Source organism: Colias philodice, chromosome 10, assembly GCF_061535455.1.
Source record: "Colias philodice isolate Cphi_HAF_F1 chromosome 10, ilColPhil1 Martin Lab GWU primary, whole genome shotgun sequence".
In the NCBI taxonomy this organism is placed as follows: domain Eukaryota; kingdom Metazoa; phylum Arthropoda; class Insecta; order Lepidoptera; family Pieridae; genus Colias; species Colias philodice.
Genome location: NC_143095.1, coordinates 5,179,710 through 5,202,245, shown reverse-complemented (window position 1 = coordinate 5,202,245; position 22,536 = coordinate 5,179,710). Strand labels below are relative to the sequence as shown.

At 32.0% G+C, this 22,536-nt stretch overlaps 1 protein-coding gene across 1 annotated transcript; it reads right to left on the bottom strand.

Annotated features, from left to right (window-relative positions):
* Positions 1-20,882: 20,882 nt before the first annotated feature.
* LOC149485182 (uncharacterized) lies at positions 20,883-22,045 on the bottom strand. Its single transcript, XM_089699601.1, has 2 exons — positions 21,933-22,045; positions 20,883-21,849 (listed from the first exon to the last, which is right to left on the bottom strand). Exon 2 carries the CDS (start codon positions 21,847-21,849, stop codon positions 21,187-21,189), a length of 663 nt encoding a protein of 220 aa, XP_089555727.1. The 5' UTR covers positions 21,933-22,045; the 3' UTR covers positions 20,883-21,186.
* Between the last annotated feature and the right edge of the window lie 491 nt (positions 22,046-22,536).

The following is a 22,536-nucleotide window of genomic DNA, read 5'->3' as shown; positions in this document are numbered from 1 at the left end:
TTATAACTAATACATCACAAAGACTTTATTAAACTTTTGTTGTATAGTCCGGGATACATCGCCCATTTTTGCAAGTGATTACTATCAAGCTAATTTTTCGTGAGTAGCTTTATTTTGATGAGATGCCCAATAATTTCATGTACAAAACTCTCGATTGTGGTAGCTACCAGAGGAAACAAGGATAAAATATTTTGATTTGATGGTTCTCAAATATTAATTACTAACTGAATGTTTTTTTTTGTTCAATCTCAAGATAATTATCTAAATTATTCGAAAAAATATTTGTCCTACAAAATCTATGGTTTGATCAAAGAGTCCCCCTTTCCAATGTGTATCGATAACGAAGTCATCATAAATGATTACTAACCAGCTGATTTTTTTATTTTCACTTATTTAATACTTATATAATTCAACAGACATATTGTCCTACAAATTGCGTAATAAATATTTGAGAACCGTCAAATCAAAAATTTTTATCCTTGTTACCTCTGTAAGCTACCACAATCGAGAGTTTCGTACATGAAATTATTGGGCATCTCATCAAAATAAAGCTACTCACGAAAAATTAGCTTGATAGTAATCACTTGCAAAAATGGGCGATGTATCCCGGACTAGTAGTTATGTTGCTAAACCTTGAAAGTGACAACACCGTAATGGGAGACATTTTGCGATTCTTCGTTCGTAGGACAATCAATCATGTCGGTGAAACTTTATTATAAATATCTAGTGATTTGTATATTTTATTACAGCTGATGTTTTGAACGCGGCGTACCGTGAAATCAGGTTGTAGATTTATTGGATTCGTAAGCCTATATTATAACAACAATTTTTTGCTATGTCTACCGTTTAACAGAAAAAGTTCAACAGATTGTAAAATATTACACAATTAGAGTCAATAAAGGCATGAAACATAAACAACTTGTACAAATAATTGTCTGGGCTAATAGTATCTAAGTTTAATTATTTTTTTAAATTCATGTTCATTTACGAATTATCGTCTAAGATATAAATGTGATATAAAGTAAGTAGTCTATAGTTTATAAAGTAACTGTAGGTAGTTACTTAGATCACTCTACAGTGTTAATAATTTTTGAAAATTGGCGGTCGTCGTTATTTTATACAAAAGTAACAGAATAAAGAAATTTCGCTTTGTAACACAAAACATAAAGCATTTCATTACAACGTATGTGGTGTAAATACGTAAAAACCTCAACATTTGCTCGTAAGAATATACTTAGGTACATGAAAAGTTATATCATTTCACATTTATCACAAAGCAGACATTCTCATGAAATAATTTTCTAGAATTCAAGCCATAGGGTGGAAACGATCCCTTACGGCGTGTTTGTAGCTAACCCTCTATGATGAAACGCAACATCAAAGTATATTCTGTTTTCTTCAAATGTAAACTAACCTTTTGTAAGACGAATTAAATAATGAGCCTTCTACACGCGTTCTAAATTGGGTTACATTTTGATTTAATTAGAAAGGCGGGTAACTAAACATTTTTACATGACAAAAATACATGTTAAGGAAAAAGCTCTGTATTTAAATTTATTTCATATATTTATTTTTATTTCCGTATATAATATTTATGTAAGTGAATCCTGCTGCACAGCTTTTTCTTTGTTTCTTTCATAACATATGCGTTAGTTTTGAAATATGTAGATGGCTTACAATTACGGGCCATGTGCGGGTCTGCTATAAATTTTCTGTGTTTTTACCCGACTGCCAAAGAAGGAGGGTAATGTTTTTCGAGTGTATGTAAGTATGTATGTATGTCTTTTCCTTTGTGACCACCTGTAGCCTAAACGGCTTGATGGGTTTTGATGTATGAGGTATCGTTAGATTTGTCTTGATTACGGGAGTGTCATAGGATACATTTTATCCTAAAAGTCCCACGGGATAAAGACATAATAATATTTTTTCTAAATTTCCCTTTAAAAAAATATGTTTGTTTTACTCTTTTTTTAGTGTGCAGTCGGGTATTTTGTTTTTTTAATAATAATTTGTTGTTACTTGTTCTCCTAGCGTTTTTAGTATAGTAGAGTAAATCTATTCTTTTCTTTATTCATTCATTAATAGACTGTTCACTGAATATATTTGGTATTTATTTAGTAAGCTAGTATCATTAAACACATTCGTCAATGTGAGAGTGTTTACGAGAGGTAGGTACTTCATCACGGCTTACAGATTTAGTGCGATCTAGAGAGATATGGATTACATGGATAGAAAGTACATACATAATATGTCGACATACAGGAACAGTACTTACGACATGTGTTTATCTTAAAGTCAATATTTGCTAGATAAAAACATTGAGATAATATTACTACGTATGGAGGAGACACCACGAACAAAATCTGTGCGCCATTTTTTTGCTCTAACTAAGTTTTAAAAATTATTATCTAGTTAGGTACTTAACGATGAAAGTTATTCCTTTGCACTTTTCCGTATTATTTGTATTATTTGTGCAATATCGTAACACACACGAAGGCATATTTGATGCGTTTCACTTTAAAACAAATAAAAAATGAGCGTGCAGTTACGCCATATGGCGTATGTTGAGCGGAACATAAGTGATGTAGGCGGTGTCGTCTCCATATTATGTATATCTCAATGGATAAAAATAAGGTTTATTTCAGATTGGCAAGTCAAGCAATATGTATTCTCAAAATACTTAATAATACCTATAAACTGTACTAGAAAAAAAGAGTGACGTGAATTACACAAAAAAGCGGCAGAATATTAGGCAAAATATTACTTACATAATGTGCCGATTTGTTTTTATAACTATGGATTACGGAATAATATTATTCTATACATATAATTTTTTTTACTCAGCCATTGATAGTTATTACGATTCAATTAAATTAATTTTATATGCGTAACCGATTTCTTAATTATTGTTTTTCTCTTAAATTTTTCTCAAAGAGAAACACAAAGGTGTAGAGGCGACTTTCGTATTTATTCATATTTTATTTATGTTTGTATAGATTTGTTTTATAATAGATACCAAAAGGTAGATTAGTTATCCTTATTATAATTACGGTGACAAATAGCTTCAATTATCTATGCTCGGATTGATCTTGAGGTTATTCACTTACCTTGAATAATATATGAATATCTTATATATAAAAATGAATCGCAAAATGTGTTGGTAAGCGCATAACTCGAGAACGGCTGAACCGATTTCGATAATTCTTTTTTTATTATATTCCTTGAAGTACGAGGATGGTTCTTATGTAGAGAAAACGTAAATATTATGTACCACGGGCGAAGCCGGGGCGGACTGCTAGTTTATAATAATTATGGACACGTATACAGGAATGCTTTTCCTTATTATATTTTCACCTAGTGCCACGATTTCGTTAATTCTTTTTTTTATAATATTAGTACTTCAAGTACGAGGATGGTCCTTATGGAGAGAAAACATAAACATGTACTACGGGCGAAGCCGCTAGTTAAAAAATAAATATAAATATTTCCCGAAAATTGACCGAGCTTTTTCGCGCAGCAATTGCTTCGGGAGGATGCTCACTTTGTGCTCCTATTGACGAAAGTTACACGAAGTAGAGATAAACCTATGTGAAAAAAAAAAACATGGCCGTCATTATCTGTTGAGCAGGCGTGCCAATCCGCACGTAAGATAATATAGAGATAATGTGCAGTCTATATTTGAAATTATAGCTATTGCTGTCGATACATTCCCGATAATAACATTAAAATTTTATACTGTATGCCGTCGTATTTGAATAAGCTGATGGAAAAATTCTAAGAAAATGGGAGGATCAACTTAATATATGTTCAAGTAGGTTTTTGTGTAATGTGAATGAAAGAAATACAAGTACATATGCTTTATAATTGTAGTTTTCTAATAATAATATTCAAAGTTTTAATCAAGTAGATACTGAAAATCATTACCTAATAATTTACTTAAAAAATTGTTTTAATCCTGGTGGAAAATCATAACAATTATAATCAAAATAGGTATATTTATTATTATCGTATAGGAGCTACCAACGTAGTTACGCATCCACCCCAACCCTCTGTATTAGGTTGAGCAATAGCCTTCCGCTGGCCTCAGCAAGACCACCGGAGAGTTCTTGCAATTTAGCATAAGCATTGCAGTTATTGAAAAACATTTATTTCGCAATAAGGTATCGATTGTATCATTGCATGTAATTCTGGCATTAACATTTGTGACTCCAAATCGTCCACTTGTTATAGTTAATAATTAAATAAGTTTAATTTTAATTTTATTTTATTTTTAAAAAAGTCAAATCGCTCCCGCAAAGTTTAACTGGCGCAGCCGGTAGGATAGCCATATAAGGTCTGCATGTCTAGAGGTCTTCAAAATTAGCCCTAGAACATTGCTATAAAGGCCGTGCTATCCTAAAAGAACCGAATAATAAATTTGTTAAACGACCACGACGAGGAATAATGGGATCGACGATCGGTTGGTGAGTAAAACTTTTTGCCATCCTTTCTGATATATTCCCATATCCTTTTCACGAGAGTGTAATTTTGACTTTTAACTATTTTTAACTGTTATTTTGGGATTGAACGTCTCGCATTATAACGGATCTGGTTTTAATATGAAATTCTATTAAATCAGTAATTAGTTATAACTTATAACTTATACATAAGAAATATCGTATTTAATTCTAAGAAATTGTCTTGCATAAAACTCTGCACAGACTAATTAACTATAGAGTGTAACTTAATTAAAAGTTTTAAATTAGAAAATTAAATGATTTTTGCATAAATAAATATCAATATTAATTGATTTAATTGATCTCAAAATCGATCGTAATTCAATTAATAATTTTTATACTTTATAAGTATGTGATTTTATAACTTATTTCAAGTTTTAATTTTTATAGTAATTGATAACATATAATTTTTTTTATTGTGCTATATTTTAAGAATTTTTATTATATTGTGTTTTAAATTGATTTCTGTGTGTGTGTGATTTTTATAATTCGAAATTATTGTAATTGGTTAAAGACTTCAGAACTTTAATTACTCTGTACTTATTTAACATGGAAAGCGTAAACGTAATAACAATTCCGAGTGATATGTTAAAGCTTATTCCTCTTTTTGGTGGAGACAAAAGAATTTTGAATCTATTCTTTCGGAAATGTGAATATATAATTAATAAATTTAGAGGACATGAAGAGCAGAATATTTACGTTTTACATGCTATAACTAGTAGATTAATAGGCGATGCCGCCGCGTTATTATCCGAGCGCGAAGATATTAATACTTGGCCCGCGCTAAAAGAATTGCTGGAACAACATTTTGGTGATCCGCGAACTGAGGATTGCATAAAAATCTCTCTCGAGTCCTGTAAAATAAAATCCGGGGAAAGTTATCTTGAATTTTGTAATAGGATACAGAATATTAGATCGTTACTAATATCGAAGGTTAATTTATCGATAGATACGGAAATTAAACGCGCGAAAATTGCGATTTATAATCATACAGCCCTGAACGTTTTCTTGTATAATTTGCCCGAAAGCATGGTGCGAATTGTTAGACTAAAATCGCCTAATACATTAGAACAGGCTCTAGAAATTGTGTTAGAAGAAGTTAATTTTCACGAACAATATCAGTCGCGCAATCGTACCCATAATAATACAACGGTGCCCCAATTTTTACAAAATCCTCAACAAAGATTTAATTTTGGGACACCAAATGTACCTCAAAAATTTTGTTTTAAATTCACACCCTAACAACCGTTTAATAAAAATCCACAATTTGGTTATAAGCCACCGTTTAATAAAAACCCACAGTTCGGGTATAGGCCTTCATTCAATCAAAATCCACAATTTGGTTATAGACCAACATTAAATCAAAATCCACAATTTGGTTATAGGCCAACATTTAATCAAAACCCACAATTTGGTTATAGGCCTCCTGAAACTTTTGGTATGACGCCACATAATTTCGGTCAAAGACCTCCTCAAAATAACCGCTTTGAGTCTACTGACGTTTCCATGAGGACGGCACCCCCTCGACCACAAAATATAACTCAGCCAGGTTTTAGAGTGAATGAAACCGACTTACATAATGACAATTCACTATATGATAATTATTACTATGGCTATAATCCTTACGACTATACGAATTATTATGGCTGTAATCCTTTCGATACGAATTACGAATACGTCGCGAATGAGATTTATACACCCACTGACGATAATCAAGACGTTAATGTGCTTCCGTCTGATGAAGAAAATTTTCAAACGAAAGCCTCTACAAGGAAAAAATCATAGAATTAAATTGCGATCCAAATCTGAAATTTCCACACAATTATATTCCTGAAACTAATTCCAAATTTATGATTGAAACTGGGAAGCAAAATTTTAACGCGGACGCTTTATCTAGAATTAGAGTTAACGCTACGCATTCCGATAATGAAAACGAATCCATGGTTGTTAATATAGGCGATAGAGACAATAGGCCAAGAACGCGTAACGACTCTAGTACAATTTCTATACCAGAACGCGATTCTAGTGAAACGATATCTATTCCCGACTCTGAAACTCTATCGGCGCTAAGTTCTCCTAGAACATGTGACTACCCAGTCAGGTCACCATCTGTAACGTCAAAATCGGATACAGTTCATTCAGCTAATATAGTAGAATCGTCCGGTATACCTATATTACATGAAGCAATAGATACGAAACCAAATCAAATTTTAGTATATACGTGGTTTAAGAACGAAATGCAAGTTCACGACCTTTCACGAGAAAAGCAAAAGGTTTTAGAAGTATTCTTGCCTACTAATAACCCAGATCTAGTAAAACAATTTTTAAAAGAGTATATTAAACCGAAAGTTAAGTATTTCATTTATTTCGAAGATGATGAACATCGCAAACAGTTCACTAGCATTGTCATAGAATTATTTAGAAAGGATACAGTATTGTTATTTGAATGTACGGAGCGTGTAGTTTTTATAGAAGATGAGAAGGAACAAAAGGCTATTATAATAAAACACCATCAAGGCAAAACGTGTCACCGCGGTATTAAAGAGACTCTAGCGAGTATACGTAGGAATTATTTTTGGCACAATATGCAGGAAACTATTTCAGCCCTTATTAATGCTTGTGAAACGTGTTCTAAAATGAAAATGATCGAAACTTAGCAAAAAGTAAAGGATAGGAGAGGTGGTGAAGATCAAATCAGTCTCCCTTCAGGAAAAATTATATTTGCGCAAGACGTTAATAAGCGAAAAAGCAAGGATAATCCGCGATTCCATAAAGCTAAGGTTATAGGTCAAAGGAAGACTATGGTCCCTATTAAAAATGTAAAACGCCTTCCGCGTTGTGGTGTTGGCTGATAGTGATGAGGTCCGCGCTGGCCCTTCAACTACAACTTCTTCAACATAACCCAGGAATTTATCCTGTGAAAGAAGGGCAAGCATATCTTCAAACAGACTATTGGACTATAATTAAGGTTTTAAATTTAGATAAGATTAATGATGACTTTAATTTTATTATTAGCAAATACAGTGAATTCGATAGTTTAATTAATAAGAATATTTCATACTTACACGATTTTCAAGTGGCAAAATATCACGCTGAATATATTCGTGACATAACGGTTCAGAAATACGAACAGTTAGTTCCACACAAACGCGTCAAGAGAGGTATCCTCAACCCTCTGGGTTCCTTAATTAAAATTATAACGGGAAATTTAGACTATAGTGACGCAATTAGATACGATAAACTTACAGCTAAACTTGAAAACGATCAGACTATCATTAGAAATAAAATTACCTTAATATCTAAAATGCTCGATAGTTTTATCAATTCTACTGAAGTCTTAAATCAAAATTCTAATATATTAGATAAGCGTTTAAAAATTGTAGAATCTATGAATAAGGAATTAGCATCTAAGGATAATCATTGGGTTTATACTACTTATGTTGTAAGCCTTTTAAATTTATTTGTTAGTAATTTTCGTTCTATTTTTATAAAATTAGGAGAAATAGAGACTGCTCTAGCATTTAGTAAAGTATCCATATTACATCAAAGTATTATTAATTCTACTGAACTGTTGCAACATTTAATTCTTATATCTCAAACTGAAAATTTAGTGTTTAAAGCGAGTGAGGCAAATTTAGTAAAACTAGAAGAAACTATTAATGTTAAATCGTATATTAAACAAAACCAGATTACGTTCATAATGGAGGTTCCAATTACAGATAATTATACTTATAACTATTACAAATTATACTCTATACCTATGTACCGTGAATCCGATAGTAATACCGTTTCCATTTTTCCTAAATATCCTTACCTGTTGGCAAAGGGGATGAAATACTTACCGATTGTAAAACCGTGCCGATCGCTCGCTGCTGGAGAACAATTTCTATGCGATGAACAAAATCAAACGCCATATCCTGAAACTACTTGCATAGAACAACTGCTTAAATTTGAAGGAAACCCAATGCACTGCGAACAACAGCTAATCAATATAGAGAATGTGAGAATTCAAAGAATCACACCTGTAAGTTGGATACTTTTCTCAAAATACAGAAATACTCTGACTCAAATTTGCAATGGTGATGTAAGCAAATATCCTGTCGTGGGCACATATATAATGACCATCGACGAACCATGTAGCATCGAGATCCAGAATATAACGATTCGCCCTCACCAAGTAATCACTGAGAATGATCCTGTAGAACCAACAAAAATTATAGTTTTGCCGCAATTACCTGTGAAGAGAACTCCAATATTATCCAGTACACGTGTACTCAATATGCGAGGCATCAACTTGGACGAAGTTAAATATATGTCAACGATATTAAAGCAATCAGTGTTCAGTGATAGTGAAATGGTTAACAGTGAAAGAAATTTTAGATTCAGTGCTACTTAAGGCTATTAATTATTATTATTATTACTTATTATTTATTTACGTCTCTATTTTTAATCTTTGTACTTGTAATTCTATTTTTACTTCACTTACTTCGTTATAAGATATTAAATGTAACATGTCTGCGAAATCATCGGATAGTTATTAAAAATGAACAAACCGATAATTTCGCACTTAAGGAGGGAGGAGTTACGCATCCACCCCAACCCTCTGTATTAGGTTGAGCAATAGCCTTCCGCTGGCCTCAGCAAGACCACCGGAGAGTTCTTGCAATTTAGCATAAGCATTGCAGTTATTGAAAAACATTTATTTCGCAATAAGGTATCGATTGTATCATTGCATGTAATTCTGGCATTAACATTTGTGACTCCAAATCGTCCACTTGTTATAGTTAATAATTAAATAAGTTTAATTTTAATTTTATTTTATTTTTAAAAAAGTCAAATCGCTCCCGCAAAGTTTAACTACGTTGACAAGAGAGAATTTTAGTATAGTTGGTTCTTTGATATACTGTTTCTCTTCCTATTTCGGTTAGAGTCCGGGCTGTCTGGCTGGCCGCAGTGGTTGCTGCATCTTATCTGCACAGGAAAATATCCGTAATTTAAAGTCATTTATTAACGTGTAATTTTAAAAACTATGACGAGTATTAATCAATTTGTTATCAGAATTCTCTGCTACTGCATGAAAGCTAACAAAACAATTTTTACATCATATTTTACTATGAGTATATAAATGTATGTACCTACTCATTAATGCGCTGACACCGGTGTTCCTGCTTACCCAGTAGTTATTCTAACGTGCTTGTGAATTCTATTTTTGCCAACGTTTCGCTACAAAACTTAATAAGTGCTTGTAAAATTCATTCCGTACATTGAAAATTCACAGCTTGTTACATATTATGGCGATGGCTTCGTGAAGTTCTGAGTATTTTCCCCATTTTTATAATAGTATTAATATATTAATTATTTAAATTTGTTAATAAAATTAGACACAAGTGTGTTGAATAATAACATGCGTGAGCGTCAATATATTGAATTCGTAGAAATAAACATAAGTTAAATGGAAAAAATTACTAAATTTCGCACATCTATTAATAGACTGATAGGTATAGAATAGTTACATTTTTCTGTAGCAGAAATTATCATCAGCGGCATTCTTATTTTTGAAATCTAAACAAATAATTATTAACATTGAGCTTTCGAGCTTTATCAAGCGATATTATTTTATTATATAATTTTCGTACTTCTGTAACTACCAATTTCTGTTACTGGATATTTGGAGTTTCCTAAGTAACAAGTTTATGAGGTTTTCGTTAGTGACTATAGGAAGTAAATTTACTGGAAATCCAATTTGGCATGTAAAACCACAACCATATCCGTTGACTGCTTTCTAAAATGGGAACATGAGAGTAATCTGAATACAATTTAATTATTCGAATCAATCCAAAACAGAATCCATTTAGTAGTTACATATCAAACATGCCAGGGTAATGATGGTGACGAATACTAAAATCCTATTGAGCTTTAAGCATTTTGTATTAAGGACTGCTAATATATTTTGGTCGTTGGTTATTGCGTAACAGGTAACTGAAATACGTTGAAATTTAAATTTTAAATTTGGTATTTTGTTGGCATATCTAAAATGAAATTATATTTAGCTAGCTGTACGGCGCGGTTTTGCCCTCATTACTATGCTCTTACGATTGTTGCGTAATGATAACCTACAGCCTTCCTCGAGAAATGCTATCTATCAAACACTGAAATAATTTTTCAAATCAGACCATTAGTTTCTGATATATCGCGTTCAAGCAAAGAAACAAAAAATTGGAAATGTAGGCCATGAGTCAGTTTGTGAATAATGTGGGTCAATAAGTTTGGAAAATATAATATTTATAACTATCCCTTTCCTTACCTCAAATGAGGTAAGAATGAAACCCAATTATAGCCTATTATTTATTAAGTACGTCATTGACATATCATGTGGATTTCCCAGTTTATTGATATAATTAAATACATATTAATATTTATTGCGAAGTTTCCGGAAATCCCAGCTTCTACTAAATATTACGTTTTTATATAATAATCATAAAAGTTATGTTGTAAAAGATAGATATAAATTTATAAAGAATAGAAAAAATTCGATCACGAGGCGGGACTCGAACCCGCATCCTTTCGCGCCATTCCGGGGGGATGCCTGACCAACTCAGCCACTCGTGACCCTAAAGATAGATATCTAATGAAATCAATGAAAAATAAATTTGTCTTGTTTTGTGGTAAAGTAAAAATCCACAATAGGAGTGAATAAAGGAACATTATAATACATAAAGTTACATAGTCATAGTGAATTCCCTGAATTTGCTAAAGTTCAGATATTTTCACTTTGACGCCAATTTTCGACGCTTCCATGGATAAACTTTCAGAGAAAGTATTGTTTTCACTTGAACCGAGCGGCGTTGTCATAATTATAGCCTTTAGCGTGAAACAAAAGAATTTTTGTTAAATATAAACGGTTGGCGACGGACCTTTGGCAAAACGACACTTGGACATGTACTAAAACAAACTCAAACATTTATTTATTCAATAGTACTTCTTCTAGAAGCTATTGAATCATCATAACATAGTTTTACCATTTACGAGTACCTAATCACACACAATAAAATAAGTATGAGTGTTAATGGAAAAAAATGTATTAGTTATAAATTATAATAGTTCTGTTCGAATTATAACTACTTTTAAGTACAACATCGAAATTTATGAAATTTTTCAAGAGAGTAAAATTATAATTTTTGAGAACGAGAATGAATAGAGACATGTATTGCGAAAAAAAACTACTTTTGGTTGGTTGGGATTTTACGTGTATCGTCATTACCTAATAACTTTCTAAAAGATGTAATCATTATGACTGGTTTTTAGAGAATATGAAGTGAAGTTTGAGTTTGAAGAAGTTTAAGATGAATAATGCCACAGCAGCCTTCTACACTTTGAGCACTTGGGAAGGTCTCTTTTACACTTTTATTATAAAGTATAAAGGTCCGTTTGTGCAGTTTATTTAAGTTTCTAATGCTGAATGAATGAAGATACATATTTATTAAATATAGTATTGTAAATAAAAAGAACATTACAACTATAAAATAATATGAAACGCACATTTTTCAGCGTAGAGCCAGTAGAGCTTTTTATTTTTTATTACGAGTATCGCAGAATGATATGCGCAATGAAACAGCTGAAGGTATAACCGTAATTTATAGCATTTGTTTATTTCCGACGTGTAGTGTAATGTATCTGTTTCGTTTCTATTAAAAGTATATATTCATAGCTTTTATACAAAGCTATCGTATTAAACCAGTTTTTCCTAATGTAAAAAGTATGTTCCTAAAGACTTAATGGCCCTCGCCTTTTATTGTTCTTGCCATTAACTGATCCGAAAGTCTGAAACAAAACATATTTCACTCGGGTAATAAAGTCGTCCCAGGTGAACTCTTGTGTTTTCATTGGGTTAGCTTTGATAAATTTTATTACAGGTCAATGTTACCATGCTTCCGTTTGCCAATAACGATTATTTGATCAGAGGGATTACACAGGTAGGGATTACATTACATCCCGTCTGATAAGACGCAATGTGTGATGTTGAAAGACCAATTTAGATTGACATGCATTTTTACGTATGTGATCAAGAAAATCTCGTATATTCCGATATCACGCTAAAATAATTGTATCACTCTGGAATATATCTGTTTTTTATTTTACCTAGCTTTCCCTGTCTAAAACAGTATTATGTAAATCAAATAAAAAGTAATGTTTTTATTTACTTTACGTAAATACTAAATAAGTACATAACTTTTACAAGATTCATAGGCGCATTTAGATTGCAATAAAATTTATTAGCATAGAAGAGCGTTGGTAAAGTAATCATTTATGAAATCTTTGATATTTGCTTTTGGATAGCATGCTCTTGATGTTGTTGAAGCTCTGCCTTTGACTGACTTGTGCTTCATTAGGTACTTTCGTGTATAAAGCTCTCTTCACAATCGAGAAAGTTGTCCCAAACAAATGATCTTCTCTTTCGATGTTTGCCACCATTACGTCGATTACCAAAAGACATCTAAAATTAAGTTCTCTGCACTATAGCTATTGATTGCCTCTGCTGGGCCAATGCTGCCCGTTGTGAAGAGCCCCCATAGGCCATAACAAGGGTAAGAGTCAGGAAATACATATAGTAAGCTTTAATTTTGATTAATTAAAGTGCAATAAAACACACTTTTACATAGATTTTATTATTATTTAATATAAGTATATGTTTTAAAAAGTATATATTAAGTAATAAGTATATATTAAGTATATATATATATTAAAAAATATATGGTATATATAAAATTAGGGTATGCTCTATATAAATTACGATGTCATAATCCAACAATCATTCCCAGAACAAACAGTTATAAAGCAACCTTGATTAGTATTTTATTACTTTCTTAATCATGTTATTAGGTCATTTCGTACCATATTAATATCATCGCATCGGCGTTCCAATATACAGCCTACATCCTAATTACCCGAAATTCTCTCTTATTTTCTCTAATTCTTGAACGATTAAAGTACAATCCATATAAATATAAATATTATTATTATAAAGGCGAAAGTTCTCTACTCTATCTGCCTGCCTATACAGCCTTTACTTACTTAGAGTTATTTTTAATTGTGTAGACCTTTTTCTATAACAATACTTATATTTTTATTGAATTGTAATTTTTAACTGAATAATAAAAATAATTAAATTACTGTTTTGTTTTCATTCGAGAATTTTAAAGACATGTTAATTTATTATTAACACAATATATCTTAACATTTGCATTTTTGGTCTTCCCTTCTGTTTTTCAAACATAATAATAAATGTAGAGATTTCATATGTTGCGGCAACATTCTGATGATATTCTCATATTAAGGCTGCAGTCTAGCAAAATTGCGTTTTCAACAAGTTATTTGACAATTTTTTCCCGGCTAATGAAATGATAAACTGATTTTTTTTTTCTTGTTTATCAATTAGTGTTATATACGCAATGCGCGTGAATTTTTTCACATTTGTAAAGTTACTTTATGTTACCTTAATCAGGCCTTCAAGATAAGTCTCTTTCCCCCAAAGACATTTCGAGCTAAGTTTGTGCACTCACTACGTTGCAACCGATTACAATTTACACAATCTGATCAGCACATTATTATCCTTATATAGTCGTTATTAAAAACTGCTGAATACAATTGCCGAAAAACTTATGATTTTCTTAATTAGAACGTTATAAATTCATTAAATTTCCCATTTTTTGCCTTACAAAATCTATTGATAAATACTGCTAAAACTAATTTTTTCCATTAATTTATTCGAGTTGGTTGAAGAGCAATGAGTATTAATCCTTTAAAAAAATTTTTTTTTGAATTTTGATAATTCTTTAAATATTAAAAAAATATTTAAAATAATTAGGAAAAATCCTAGCGAATTTCTTTAGTCGCGCTCCTTGGGCCGGAGCGTTCTGACGTGTGCTCTACGCTCGATTTTCCTTCATACCGAAGTGAAAGTTGCTCTACTTCAATTTTTTGTTAATTGATTATTTTTATCTTAGTTTTGTGCAAATATTCGTATTTTTAAACATTTGATTTCGATATGGAAAATAAACGAAAAAAATACGCGTGTAACTACATACTAGAAAAAAAATTATCTTCGAACATAAAGTTAATGAAACCAAATAGATTGCAAAGGTAACAATTTTTTGGCAACAATTTCTTTATTTTACGGGGTGTCAGTAAAGGGATGTATATTTCTTTAAAACTAAAGTAAGCTCATAAATTTTCTTATAATATAATTTTTTTGAAGTTCCAAAAATGTTTATTTTTCGTTTGAGAAATACGAAATATAATATAAACTTGTATTGAGAACTTGAACTTCCCAAGTTCATGCGAGGAAATCCCCATACGGGGAAAATGATTTGTTTACTCCAAAATTGATCCGAGGTTTTTTAATTTTTTCTTCTAGTCATTTTCAACGTAGCGGCATGTTGTTTGATTATTAATTTTGTAACTTAAATACAGGATGTTGGTTTTATATTCTGATCTTACAGACGCGCTGACAAATTTAGTCCGCCATTTCTAGTTTAGTCTACCAACTCTAAGTACCAATATTAAAACGAATGGATTATCATCACATCATCAAAACTCAGATGTAATGGAAGATCACAATAACATAGAAAATTCAGTGGGTGTTGAGAACTAAACAAACAGAAGTAACAGAGACGCGAAAAATAAAAAAAGAGGACGAAAACGATAATTCGTTGATGCTTTCCCTTTTCGACGTATTGTTAGGGTACATCACCAATCTGCAAAAAACAAAACTGATGATTCCCAATTGCTGATTAAAAATGAAAAACAAATAATCGACAACAGTGGTGAAAATTTGCTGATCACAATGAAACATCCTTCAGTAGTAGCAGATTTACTCATTTAAATGTATCGGTGTTCACCGATACATTTTAAAATGTATCGGTGAACAGCGTAAAGGAGAGGAGGACAGGAAAACATTATGAATGTGGATGGTGGATTGTATACAGGGTGTAATCGATAAGTATGTGCAGGCGATTATGACGTTTTTATTGCAGGTATCAAAAAACTTAAAACTGATATCGAAATTGGTAACCTATTAAAAACTCGAATTTCTATTACCCGAATCTTAAAACCCCGAAAACGGTTGTTAGAACTTTTAAAAGACAGATGTAATGAATGACAAATTTTTAAAATTCCTTTTTTAATTTCCCAGATGAATCAATTTCCAGATGCACCAAAACCAGATTTTTAAAAAGTATTTTTTTGTTTCCCGTATTCTCATAATACAGATCTTATTATACCAGATTCTCAGAATACTTTTTTTTGTTTCCCATCGTACCATTTTCCAAATAAACTATTGCCAAATTTTCATAATCTTTTTATTTGGTTCCCATATAATCGTATAACAGATAAACTATTGCCAGATTTTCATAATCTTTTTATTTGATTTCCATACAATCGTGATTATACCTTTACTATCGACTGAAAATAAACATTGTCAGTAAGTAAATTTATTTTTTTACTTGTCCATTACAGACCGGTTTAAGTATCAAATTCGACTCAGTAGGTTAGGTTAGGTTTGAACTGTGAACCCCTACGCACGAGCCGAGCGAGCGAAGCGAGCGTGCCGCGGCAGCGGCCGGCGAGTGCCAGAACCGACTCGCTATTGTTTTACTTGCCCATTACAGAAAGGTTTAAGTGTCAAATTCGACTCAGTAGGTTAGGTTAGGTTTGAACTGTGAGCCCCTACGCACGAGCCGAGCGAGCGAAGCGAGCGTGCCGCGGCAGCGGCCGGCGAGTGCCAGAACCGACTCGCTATTGTTTTACTTGCCCATTACAGAAAGGTTTAAGTGTCAAATTCGACTCAGTAGGTTAGGTTAGGTTTGAACTGTGAGCCCCTACTCACGAGCCGAGCGAGCGAAGCGAGCGTGCCGCGGTAGCGGCCGGCGAGTGCCAGAAGCGACTCGCTATTGTTTTACTTGCCCATTACAGAAAGGTTTAAGTGTCAAATTCGACTCAGTAGGTTAGGTTAGGTTTGAACTGTGAGCCCCTACGCACGAGCCGAGCGAGCGAAGCGAGCGTGCCGCGGCAGCGGCCGGCGAGTGCCAGAACCGACTCGATATTGTTTTATTTGCCCATTACAAAGGTAATAGTGTTAAAATCTATTCAAAAGGTTAGGTTAGGTTCGTGCTGCGTCCCCCTGGAAGGATTACGTTTTGCTGGATATCGTTTATTTGAATTTCAAAAATCTGGACATTGTTTGTCTGGATATCAATTAACTGTATTTCAAAAATTTGTGTTTTAAAAATCTGGCTTTCGTGCATATGGATTACGGTCATCTGGATTTTGTGCATTTAGATTTCGTATGTCTGGAACTCATTCGTCTGGATTGTAAAACGTCGTACAAATAAAGAAATGGGCAAATGAAATTCGGAGTTGCGATTATATGGCAAACAAAACTTCGAAATTTTAAAATTCGGGGTTATGAAAAAATGTCCAAACGTTTTCTGGATTATGATATTCGGAATATTAAAATTCGAGATTAAGATAGGTAACCATCGAAATTACTTTACCTAATGAGCAAAATGACAATAATAACTTTTTAAAAGTATAACGAGAAATATCTAAAAAATTTACTTTATACACTCCCATATCAAAAAGGGAAAATGGGACTAGTAGAAGTTAAATGTCTAATTCCGGCAAAAGACATGAATGCGGAAGATGCGGTTAAAAAAAATTTAATATTTGAAATACAATTCAGGGACAACTAAACGTTGCAGAAGCAGAAGTCTGCTCATTTGCTGTTTGGACTGGAGTGAATCATTCGTTAAAAATAGAATATATAAAAAAGTATGTAACGTTTAGGCAAAATAAAATGATGGACCATTATCAAGATTTTACATAAATTGCCTACTGTCAGAATTGATTGATTCGAGACTTCAGCATTCGATGCCCATCAAGGACCCATCCTATATCATTCAAGCGATTGAAAAAAAAGAGATAAATCCAGTGCAACCGATAAAGCATCAGAATGCTAGCAAAAGATTTATTAGGTTTATCAATATAAATCTATATATTATACATAATATAATAAATCTGTAGAAGACGCGAAGACTGACATCCGCGCGGACGGAGTCGCGGGCGGAAGCTAGTCAGAAATAAATATCTTTTGTTTTCATTTGCGTATTTTTCTATTTTATAATTTTTTAACACAAACATTACATTTTTTTTATTATATACAAAATTTGTTTATCCGCTTTATTAGTTAAACTGAACAACTTTCACTAAGAAACTTAGGTCGAAAAAAATGTATAGAGTTATGCATTTTGTATGGAAAGCTTATTTTTTTATATTTCGTCCAAATTTCTTTGTAAAAGTTGATCAGTTATATAAACATGAAGTTGAAGATATCAATAGAAAGTATTCGCAAATTTTGTGTACTGATAGAAAAAATCACCCGGTGTAATTTTCACGAAAATTGTTTCAAATTGTCATTTTTGGTACTTATTACGAATATTAAATTATACGAATGATTTGATTTTTAAAAATTAAGTGGAGCAACTTTCCCTTAGTACATTTGTATTATTTACATATAGGATGACAGGATGCATTTGTTTGCACTACTAGACCAAGCCCTTAAGGGATTGGCATTCCTTCACCACGCACGATGACATGCTTATTATACGTACCAAATATTTTTACTGTTTTATGGTCGATCTACCTTGAACGTGTAGATTTCTCGTTACGAACGTGATGCAATGTAAGCTATAAAGGTCATAAATATGTAGTCATAGCTTAAAGATGCCTATCCTAGCAATGACTAAAGACCTAAGACGTTATTAAAGGAGAAAGAATCTTTGAGCGTCATTGTTTAAGTAATAAAGTTTGATGTCAATGTTGGCACTACATAAATAAATGTACCAACCGAAATAAAAGCCTTTTAACTTCAGCAATGGCTGTATCATCACTTGTTGCCGGCGGCATTCTGGCGGATGGCCAAAACAACCTTATTCATTATTTAGCTGAGTCGAATTGGATTTTGAGAGCGAGATCTTGGTAAGGAAATATAAAAGGAGGATTCTGTATACGCTGAAAAAAACTATTTTTCATGTCAAATAAAATACCGTATAATATACTATGTATACCAGAATTTACCAATTACGTTGATTCGATGATATTTATTAAATTCATTAGGTAATTATTACCTACTAAGGGTAGTTGACCCTTCAGTAATGGAAATATATGTACATGTTAGATTAATTCAGCCCTTAAGCGTTGTTATTTGATAAACGTAGCTTTGTAGCATACGTTATCCAATTAAATAAAACAATAGTACAATTTTCTTGTATTGTTTATTGTATCACAAATATTTAAAGTACAAAATACAGTAAACTTATTAATCTCTTTCATAAATTTTTCATAACAAAAATATATAAACATTCCTTTTTAAACTTAAATAATTTCGATCAACTATATATTGAAATTTTTTTATTAATTACAAATACATATTCAAAAATAACATGTAACGTAACGTTTGTTCCTTGAATAATAAATACCTACTTATAGGAATAATTTACATAATAGATATCTACTTAACTAATACATACGTACCTACTTAATAACAGGTCACTCACATGAAACATTTTTATTTAGTAAAAATTGGTTTAATATTTTTACACATACATACATAATACAGTCATAAAAGGTAAATTGGACAATATCAATAATAATGTTTGATTTATTATAGGGATTATCAAATAAATAACACCTATTTACTAATACTTAATTACTGACTTAATCAAAATTAACATAAAAGTTCATAGTTTATCTATTTTAAGGTAAGAAATAATTTTCAATATTTATTTACGTTCACTAAAACTTCTAAATTTTTAGATAGGAATGTTCACTTCTTGGCTCTCTTACCTTTACATGGATAGTTTAAACTTTATTAAATTGTTCATAAAAATTCTTTGCCGCTTTTAAAGCGTCGATTATAAACTTGTCTTCACATGGATTATCGTCGAAGAAGAAAGCTCCACACTTCAATGATTCGGAACAAGATTCATTCATAACTTTTTTATCATCACAACAACCGAGTATCGCCCGCGCGCACGGCGTCAAAGTTTTCGGAGGTTTTTCCACTATACCATGTCTTGTTTTCAATATGAACGATAATTCTTCACTTGATAAATTCGCTGGACTCCTTATTGTTACTGTTTGCGGTGCACTAGACACTGGTGGTATCTGACGTGTGTAAACACATTGTAAGGTGCAAAGGAGGAGGCAGCACACATATCCAAGTAACGCCATCTCTGTAATGAAAAAAATACTAAAATAAACGACTGGTGATCAAACATGACGTTTGTACTTACGTCAATGTACTACAATTTTTAACCTTCATCAATGGTTCACTGGCTGTGTGCAGCGTAAATGGAAATTGTCGTGTGGCCGTGAGTCAATCGCTCTGGTTTTCCCCAGTTTGAGGATAATAGGTTGGCATGTATTATGTGTTATCTACATTTTTAACAAGTACACAACAAATAGTTGTATTATTAGTTGCAAAACATAACCCCAAAACACTTATTGAAGCACAGTATTCATATTAAAACATAATAATATGTTCCTTAATAGGTTTATTGTATATGCAAAATTATACGTACCGATTTATAGTCACTCCAAAGTTAACTTATTTAAAAAAATGTATAAGTCGTGCGCAGTTTTCCTTCGCATAATTTTACTATTTACTTTTATTCAAATAATTGTTCACCTTATTTCACGTAATACAAATATTATATTTAAACTAAACCGGTTCCCACTCACGTCTGATGTGTAAACCGAATGTCGGACATCTGATTTCTGAAAGACTGCATCTACCATATTGTTTCGAATAAACATATTTTCCTTAAATATTTTGTTATTATAATACATATTAATAAACATGACTTCATGTAATTTATAGATTAACTCAATACTAAGACAAAAATATCAATTATTAAGAGTTCATGAAACAACGTTTAAATAATTGAAGATTCTCAAACTGGTTTTAAAGTCGTTTTATACGAATACTAGGCTGTTTTGCCTTATAAAGAAACGATGTACTTGAAGTAAGTTTGCAATGCTTTGTATGTCCTTAAATTGAAAAAAAATCTAATAAATATCAACAAGAAAACAAAAATATATGTACTTTTTTGGATGAATTAATGAGCATTTTTTTATTTAAACATTTATTTCAGTTTTTATACTATTTTGTACTGTATATAGGTATAATCAAAACACTAAATTATTATATAATCAACAAGTAATATTAGTATAATAGTAATAATAATATTTACAATTATTTCACGAATTTACTTCGTTCTAAACTAATAATAATACTTACTAAAACATAATAATAATTAAATTAAGGAATAATCAAAACAAATTTAAAATGTATTTTGAATAGTACCCAAGTGTAGCACTTCTCTCAGAATAACACACATTTTTGTATGAAGTTGAGTTTTCACTTTCACAATATAAACATGGTATATACATATTATGTTTATCAGGATCACTATAATAATACTTCTGGGTCACTTATAAATATGATTTGTTCGCCTACACAATAATTACAGTCTATTTACCAATCTATTGTTCTCATCACATTGCTATGTAACAGCTACGTATAAACACATTTATGATTTTTTTAAACGTACACAGCACCATTTTAATAGATTTACGATGAATCCACATAAAAGTATATCATATTATTGATGGATTTCTGTATCATTGGTATTTCACAAACGTTGAAACTCGATAAACATTCCTCTGCAATTTTGCATTGCCAGCGCAGTTCGCGTTTAGTGCTGCAGCAAGAAATAATAGCTGCATCACATTGTATGGCTGTTTTACCTTGTGCTGGCCTTTCTAAGGCTTTTCTAGTGTTTTGCAAACCATCTAAAACATCTGTATTGGACTTGCTACTTGACGAAGCGATTGACTGTGGCCCGTTATTATTGCCTTTAGCTCTAGCTATATTGTTTTTACTAGTATTAATATTCTGTGGAGGTGTTCTCTCTTCATGCAACATTAACCCTGTTCCTTTTGCGTTTTTATTTGACTTCAATATTTTCCTTCGTATGGTTATAGGTCTGTTAAAGGCCTCTTCACTTTCGTAGGTCGAAGCGTCGACCATTACGCCCCAATTGAGGCGATCATCTTCAATTTCTGGGAATCTTGAAGAAATGCCACCTCCTTTTACGTGGCTCCCTTTATTTGTTACACCTTGTGTATGACCTTGCAATTGGACATTTACCTGTGGCAACTCACTCGGAGCACTTTGAACGTACTGCGATACAGTTACGATTACGCCGATGTAAAGTAAACTCAAATGATCCATCTGTGGAAAAAAAATTGAATCGTTACAAGGTGAAGGATAACTTCATTGCTTATTAAATAATACACTTTTTTATATCTACTTACATTAATTATATTTAAACGATTTAATTTTTAATAAATAAACAGAAATGTTACTCGATCCATTCGTTCAATAGGTTCAGCTGGAATGCGTCATTGCTGCGCGGGAGACGTAATAAATACAGCGACTCGGTCATAGCTCTAGCTTAGTGGTTAGCACACCTCACTACTGCACGTTGGCGAAAAAGTTCCGGGTTCGATTCCCGATCAAGTGGGCCTGTCCATATTCAGAATACAAATTTCCATATATTTGGGAGATGGTGTTTTCTGCGATACGAGTATTTCTCTATTTTATATTTGTTTTAAATAATTTAACTTTAACCATGTTTATGTTAATGTATCAACGTCACTATTACGTCCATAAATTTCATAACTACAAACACAAATTAATTTTTTTTGGTTTTTCTTCGAATTTACTCTGGGGCAAACCTAACATAACTTTGGGTTTGTCATTTTACTGCCTTAAATTATTGAATACTAGCTTACTGCCCGCGGCTTCGCCCGCTTTGTCTAAAACCTAATAAATTATATACTAAAACCTTCCTCTTAAATCACTCTATCTATCTATCAAAAAAAAACCGCATCAAAATCCGTTGCGTAGTTTTAAAGA